Raw genomic sequence first — 7,550 nt, 5'->3', positions numbered from 1 at the left:
CGGCGGGGGGGGGGGATCTGCTGGCCAGTCCTGGCAGACGATCCCTAGGCCTCTGGGGCCCAGGGTCCCCTCTTAGCTGGGGCTTTGAGACAGGAAGGTCAACAGACTGCCCTCAGAATGGGGAGGCACAGGTGGGGAAGTGTGGTGTGAGCAGCAGAGGGTGGATGGCAGAACAGCCGGCAGGGAGGGAAAAGGGCTGACGGGAAAACCAGGTTTCCCCACTCTGGGACACGGAGGCAGGAAGGAGCACCCCTGCACCTCCTTCCCCTCCACAGGCTCACTGGAAGGCAGTCAGAGGGGGCTTTCAATTCAATCCCACTGCCCAAGCCCAGAGAGGAGGCTGCTGGAGAGCCTGCTGCATTCCTGGAGCCCCAAGAATGACATATATGGTCAGACTCTGGGCAGACAGGGACAGCAGACAGGATGGGGCATGCAGGAGGGAGGCGGCACAGCTGCCACCCAGAGTGGCCTCTGCCTCTGGCTGAGGTCATACAACAGCCTCCTGCACACAACCAGGCCAAGGACTCAGGACAGCTGACTGGCTCCCTGTGCCTAGCAACAAGCACCCTGTTACCTGGGCAACCACTGAGTCAGAGGGAAGGGCTTCTTCAAGCTCCCAGCCAAAGCTGAGCAGCCACATGCCAAGAAGGCTCTTCCTCTCTCTCTGTCTTCCCTGGCCTAAGCCACCACCCACCAAAACACTGGCCCCTTGCCAAGGATACCAGGATGGCCCTGTCACATTCAGGGATGCATTTCACTGGTGAGCACTTTTGGGCTCTCATCTCAAAGCTCAGCTCCTTATGTAGCCCAGGCTGGCCTTGAACTTGCCAGGATCCTCCTGCCTCAGCCTCCCAAGGGTTGGGATTGCAGGTGTGCGCCACACGCTGCCAGGAGAGCTCACTCACCCTACAACCCTCCACCCTCAAACAGTCTTAAGGAATCCACGGTGACCATCTTTCACTCCTTTCCCATTCATGCAGGAAGCAGTGAGGGCAGCTGAGGGGGCTCCCAGCCGAGAAAGGAGACAGAATCCAGCTCAAAGCAACCTCCCCAAGCCTGAGCCTTTGCCTCATCCATCCGGCTCTGGCACTGCCCAGCACCAGCCCCACTCACTGCTGACCCAGAGAAGTCTTCCTGCTCATGGCAGGCCTTGGTATAAGAACTGGGTTATGGTCCTGCCTAAGGCCAAGATGTGCAAAAATCCTGGGCAAGTCCTTTTCCTATCTGAGCCTAAATATCCTCCTCTGTACAAGCAAAGCCTCTCCTAGAAACACAATTCTCCAGTGTTGAGAAATACTTGTGCTGAAGTGAACAACAGGGTTACAAGTAGCAGCTAGGAGCTGAGCTATATGAAAGGGAGGAAGAGGGAGACCACAAAAAACAGAGCTGAGCCAGGGATTTAGCTCAGTGGTTCCACCGCCCGCCTTGCAAGCACAGGGGCCTGAGTTCGATCCCTGGTAAAAAAACAACAACAAAAAAAAACCAGCTGAAGCTGGGCATGGTAGTGCTGCAGGCGTGCAACCCAGTACTTTGGGAGGCTCAGACAGGAGAATCTCAAGTTCGAGTCCAGCCAATGGGAAGGCCCTGGGTTCAATTCCCCAGTACCACACACTCACACACACAGTCGCACACAGAATAAATTTTTTTAAAAAGGAGCTGAACTCAAACTCCATTTCTCTTCCACTATCTTCTCTATTCAGTAAGTTCTTTCAGATCTAAACTCTACCCTTGTTTCCCAAAACCTCCTTTCCCAGCGTAAGTAATCACAGTGGTTCTCCCCGCCCGGCCATACTGGCTTCTCTCAGGACACTTCCAGCCCACAGCTGTGGCTTTTTTCTGACCCAGAAGTGTGGCTCCCATTCGCTAGGAGGGTGAGGGAAGCCAGGGCAAAGAGATTCTAGCATAAAGTCACAGAACTGAAGTGGCTACCAGAGACACCAACCAGTGGCATGTCCAGCTCTGTGCAGAACACTTCCTATTCTGAGATTATTTTTTCCTTTTCAGCAGGTAGGCCATCTATCTTCACAAAAATCTCTGACAGTCATGTTAAGCAGAAGTTTCAACATTTGGGAAATGAAGGGCTTTTCTGGAAGAAAAACTGGTAGATGCATGGAGGGTCTTTCATGCAGTTTTAAGAATCATTGTTGGTAGAGCTTTTCCACAGCATGCATGAGGCCCTGAGTTTTATCCCCAGCCCTGCAACAAATAAATAAACAAAAACCTATCCAGAATAAATAAACAGAATAGATGTTTGGCCATTAGCTGACCAAATGAATTAACTCTTTTTCTTAAGTAGAGAAGAAAACCAACATTTGTTGAGGGTCTATAGAGCGCCATGAACTTGGCACAAACGATTAACTTCACAGCACGACTGGTCCAGCATATAATAGGTCCACTTTACCGTCTAAGGAAAGTGAGGCGCGGAACAAACAAGCAAAAGGCTTAAGGTTCTACAACCTTTGGAGGGAAGATTTTAACCTACGCCTCCGTCTCGGGTGCTCTTCGTGCAAGTCAATCCCACCACAATTCCTGGGACTGTCATTCACGCGATTCTCAAGGTTCAAAGGGCCTTGCCCCAAAAGGGCAGATACAGCCTCTCCCTAATTTCCCTTCGTGCAGAACACAACACGAAATAGTATTCTCTGGCATTGCAATCGGCCTCCCAGTCATGGGTCCATAATTACAAAAAAGTAATTTTTTCAAAAGTCCAGATCGGGTGTAATTATCTCATTTCACAAATTAAGAAAGCGCAGTCTAGTAAGTGGCAGGGCGCTACACTCCCCCCGGATCTCTCCTCAGTGCTTCGCCAGATGGTATCCGAGAAACTTCTCCCTCCCACGGCCTTGCTCCTGCCATCGAGTGGCCGGGCCTTGGCCCTGCGGAGGGCGGGAAGATTGACAGCAAAAGGGGCTGTCTTCTGGGGCAGGCGCCAAGTGGGATAGGATCTCCGGCGGCCAAAGGCCAGGCTCCCAGGCCCGAATCCACCACCGCGCCCCCTCGTCGGATCCGCTGGGGTCTTCCCCAGCCGGACCCCAGCCTTGTGCTCTGGCCAGACCAGTTCCTTCCCTTCCCCCATCCCACGCCACCCGGGAGACCCCGCGCCGTGCAGCTCACCGAGCTCGGGCGCTGCTCTCGCTGCCACGCCTGTCAAAGCTCTGCAAACATCCGGCTCCGCGGTGCAACGGGAACCGCCCCCCTCGGGGCTCCTCACTTCCCAACCACTTCCGCCACACCTCCAACCTACTTCCGGCTCGCTGCCCGGTCCAAACATGGCCTTTCCAGGATCCACGCCCACTTCCTGCACTTTCCCGCCGAAATGCCTACGGGAGGGAGGGATAGCATTACTGTCCGACTCATCACTCTTCAATTCGGTGCGTGGAACCACTTCGTTCCGCTTTCTCAGCTACTCGAATCCCGGATGGGCTTTGGAGTCGTACATTCCTGTTGTTCCCGAACAGAATTTGGTCTCACAAGTACTTCCAAACTGTCGGTCCCGAATACCGATGTGGTTTAACTTTTCGGATTCTTTGCAGAGAGGAAATTTGGAAATCAATGACAGTTTCCGGGAGGAGCTGCGAAGAGGACGCTCACTTCCGGCGAGGTGAGGTTTTTGTTGTTGTTGTTTTCCCCCGGACCCGCCATGGAGGTGGCGCTCTTGGCGGGGAAGACCCTAGAGCTCAGTGAGTGGCTTCTGATGTAGGCGACCCTCAGCCCTGGCCTAGATGGTTCTAGCGTCCTCTGGTCAACTCTACCCCAATCCCTTGTGCTGTCGAGTTTAGGATCCTCCGGTGCCCTCCGAGTCGCTAGGGATTAAGGAGCCCTGGAGCGGCTTCAAACCTTGGGAGTGGGTAGAGCACTCGGGTATCCTGCAGACCCCCCAAAGCCTGGCCGACCCCACGGTTCCTCCCTCACCCTTCTCCTCCCCACCCCACTGCTTCCGATCTCGCTGCAGACCCCGAGCCGCGCCTGCACCCGGACCCAGAATGGAGCCCTCCGGGAGAAGGCTGTATTCTCAGCCCCAGAGACTCCGCGCCCGGGCCGAGCCGAGCCGTCCTTTCCCTAAGCAGCCTCCCCCTGGGCTTAGCCCTGGGCCCCTCACTCGCGAGGACACAGCGCATGGGGATCTGGTGTGTTGGGGAGCCCCTGCAGCCCGGACTGCACTGGGGGCCGCTGCAAGAGAGCTCTGCTTCTGTGGAGAAGGCCGAGGGAGTGCAACCACGGCTGGAGGAGGTATTGAGGGGTCTGGCATCTCCCTTCTGCGATTGAAACGGGGGGAGGTTCTGACATTTCTGGACAACTCTCCAGTTCACTAGAAGAAGGGTATTATTCCAAGTGATGAGCTAGGTGTGTCCCTTCCCTGTGGGGCTGTCTTTCCCACGCTGCAGTGGGTAAGGAATGGAGGTGCAAAATGTTACAAGCTGAATTAGTATAGTGTCAGCAGTGACCGAGGTCAAGAGATAGACGTCGTGGCGCACACCTGTAATCCCAGCACTCGGGAGGCTGAGGCAGGAGGATCGCTGTGAGTTCGAGACCAGCCTGGATTACATAGTGAGTTCCAGGTCAGTCTCAAATACATAGTGAGACCCTGTCTCAAAAAACAAAAAAAATGAAAAAAAAGAGAGAGAGAGAGAAACTTGTCTGTAAAAGAAGGCAAAGGCAGGCTGTCTCCAGATTATTTGGTGAAGCAGAAGAAATAATGTAGGTAAAGCTTTTAACTGCATAAGTACTGTTTTTCCACACCATTGGGAAGGAGATAAGGGGATACTTTTTTTTCCCCCTTTCTTTCCACTCTTTTTGGTAGACAGTGAATGAAGAGTCAGTCAGCACTGTCATATTTCTTTTGTTTGTTGTGTTTTCGAGATGTGGGTCTCACTCTGCAGCTCAGGCTGGTCTCAAATGCATGGCGATCCTCCTGGCTCAGCCTCCCCATTGCTGGGATTACAAGCGTTCACCGTGTCCTGACTGTCACGCAGTGCTGGGGATTAGAAAGGGTTTTGCACATGTGCAGCAAGTGCAGTTACAACCCAAGTCCAGCAGCAAGATCATAGAGACATAGCTCCACAGATGCTAACCCTCCAGGAGTTTCATTTTAATTTTTTGCTTGTTTTTGCAGTAGGGGATGGAACTCGGGACCTTGCACTTGTGAGGAAGGAGGTGAAACCACTGAGCTAAATCCCCGGCCCCTTCTTCCTACCTGGTCCCCTCAGGCTTTTATTCATTTATTTTAGGACCTGTCACTTGGCCCAGGGGAAGCCATGTTTGCCTGCGAGCACAGCTCAGGCTGGACCGGGTAAGTTACAGGACGAGGTGTACTGAGAATGTCCCTCGTGGCTTTCTGTATGGACCTGCATGGAACCTGAAGTTACTGTGATTCCTTAGTCAGGGATCTTTTCCCATGGATGTTCTGCGAAGGTATAGCATCCTTTAGGACTTCGGCTTCCCCAGAGCTGGGGTTCTCATGGATGCCACTTGAAGCAGATCTCCTGAACTGCCATTCTGCTCTGCTTTGCAGCTTGGTGCAGCGAGGCAGGCTGGAGAGTGAGGGAAATGTGGCCCCAGTCCGCATCAACAAGAGGCTCCACCTGCAGGTACACGAGGTCGTGCTGCCAGGCTCTGAGCTGCTGCTGTGGCCCTGGGCTTCTCCAGAGGGCCCCAGCCCCTTACAGCCTGGGCTGGAGGAAGAGAAGGCTATGGTGGCAGTGGCAGAAGTGGAATCTGCTGTACAACAGGAAGTGGCCTCACCCAGGAAGGCTGCAGCAGAGGGTTCCACAAGTATGTTTCAAATGAACGCCCGCTCCCCAGGTATTACTCAGAACAGCCTGTGCGGAAACAAAGCAGACTTATGGCTCAATGCTGCAAGAAAACAGGAGAATCTTAGCTGCCTTTGAGAGCATGGCTGGGGCTGGGGTTGTTGCCTGGTGGTAGAGTACTTGCATAGCATGTGTGAGGCCCCAGGTTCCTCCCCAGCAGTGTGAAATAACTAAAAATCTGATTTAAAGTGGACATTTCAGTGTGGGATGGGAAAACGGCTTGATTAGAATTGGATCAGGGCTGTGACATCATAGTTTAGGATTGGGCTGGGTATGGAGGCGCACACTTCTAATCCCAGCACTCAGAAAGCTGAGGCAGAAGAATGACTTGAGTTTGAGGTCAGCCTGGGCTACGTAGTGGGTTCAAGATGATACCCTGTCTCAAAAAAACAAGCTTTTTCAGTGGCACCTGCCTGGCAAGCTCAAGATCCTGAGTTAAGGGCTGGGAATTTAGCTCAGTGCTTCCACCGCCTGCCTTGCAAGTGCAAGGTCCCAAGTTTGTTCTCCAGTACTAAAAAAAAAGATCCTGAGTTCAATTCAATTCTCGGTAACCCCCCACAAAAAAAAATATTTTGAATTGGTGGACAGTGTAAGACTAGAATTTTTAGGTACATGGTATAAAATGTCTAAAACTAACTTGTCATTGAATAGAGGCAGATTGGCATGTGAAGCCCCCCCGCTTTGGGTACTGGGGACTGAGCAGGCACTTTTCTTTAGAAGAAACGAGAAGGATATTTGTAACATCTTCCAAGAGTTTTCTAGAGTACTAAGTTCATGATGAAGAAAGAAAACGATGTATAAAGTTTCCAATTTCTGTTTTCTCTCTCCTTTATTTTACAGGTAAGCTTGGGTGGAGAGGTGAGGCCTTAAGGGAGTCCTACATGTGTGTCTCTGGGGACACCTGGTGGGGGGCTTCTGCAGAGGCTCTGAGAGGAGGGAAGGGGAAGAGGGAGCAGCTGGTGCTGGCAGAAACCCTCCTCATTGCTCCCACAGAGGGGCAGGGATTGAGTGGGAGAAACCTAGGCCTATAAGCTGCCCCCCCAAGGTCACCCCCTGCTACACTTGACCGACCCCACACCCTGCCTGTTGTCTCGCAGATCCTGGACGCCTGTTACCCCCCAGTGTCCAGGTAGAGAGTACGCTGAGCCTCGGTCCTATGCCCCAAACCCAGGATCAGGGTTCCCAGGAGAGGTGGCTCCCTGGCCCGCTGCTTCCAGGTGACCGGGTGGATGAGGAGGCCCCGCCCCAGGCACAGACGCCCCCGGAACCTCAGGACCCCGAGAGCTGTGACGTCGCTTTGCCAGAGCGCTCCCAGCTGCCGGCCTTCCCGGATGAGAAATGTCCTGTGTCCGGTGATCAGTGCCCACCGCGAGCCAGGCCCTCAGAGCCTGTGGCCCAACGCCCTGGCTCCCCTGGTCTACGGGGCCCCCCGGGCTCACCAGCAAGCTCCCCGCAGCGGGGACGCCGGTACCGGTGCGCGGAGTGCGGCAAGGCCTTCCTGCAGGCGTGTCACCTGAGGAAGCACGCGTTCGTGCACACGGGCCACAAGCCCTTCCTGTGCCCCGAGTGCGGGAAGGGCTACAGCTCCGAGGAAAGCTTCAAAGCCCACGTGTTGGGCCACCGCGGAGTGCGGCCCTTCCCCTGCCCGCAGTGCAGCAAGGCCTATGGCACACAGCGCGACCTCCGAGAGCACCAGGTGGTCCACTCGGGCGCCCGGCCCTTCGTGTGTGACCAGTGTGG

At 54.2% G+C, this 7,550-nt stretch overlaps 2 protein-coding genes across 2 annotated transcripts in view; one reads left to right on the top strand and one right to left on the bottom strand.

Moving 5' to 3' along the window:
* The window catches only part of Arhgap1 (Rho GTPase activating protein 1), a 16,025-nt gene extending 12,793 nt beyond the window's left edge, over positions 1-3,232 (bottom strand). Inside the window, exon 1 of the mRNA XM_010612452.3 lies at positions 3,115-3,232. The gene's annotated coding sequence lies outside the window, so the exon portion shown is untranslated. The remainder of the gene's footprint in view (positions 1-3,114) is intronic.
* Positions 3,233-3,604: 372 nt separating this feature from the next.
* Positions 3,605-7,550, top strand: part of Znf408 (zinc finger protein 408) — a 4,755-nt gene continuing 809 nt past the window's right edge. Inside the window, exons 1-6 of the mRNA XM_010612679.1 lie at positions 3,605-3,680; positions 3,953-4,230; positions 5,229-5,290; positions 5,513-5,802; positions 6,651-6,668; positions 6,908-7,546. Coding sequence (XP_010610981.1) covers positions 3,641-3,680; positions 3,953-4,230; positions 5,229-5,290; positions 5,513-5,802; positions 6,651-6,668; positions 6,908-7,546 — 1,327 coding nt within the window. The 5' untranslated portion in view covers positions 3,605-3,640. The remainder of the gene's footprint in view (positions 3,681-3,952; positions 4,231-5,228; positions 5,291-5,512; positions 5,803-6,650; positions 6,669-6,907; positions 7,547-7,550) is intronic.

This window comes from Fukomys damarensis, unplaced genomic scaffold (genome assembly GCF_012274545.1).
Source record: "Fukomys damarensis isolate Sample0158 unplaced genomic scaffold, DMR_v1.0_HiC HiC_scaffold_27, whole genome shotgun sequence".
Lineage (NCBI taxonomy): Eukaryota > Metazoa > Chordata > Mammalia > Rodentia > Bathyergidae > Fukomys > Fukomys damarensis.
Note: the sequence above shows the minus strand (reverse complement) of the source record. Positions and strands in the feature narration are given on the sequence as shown.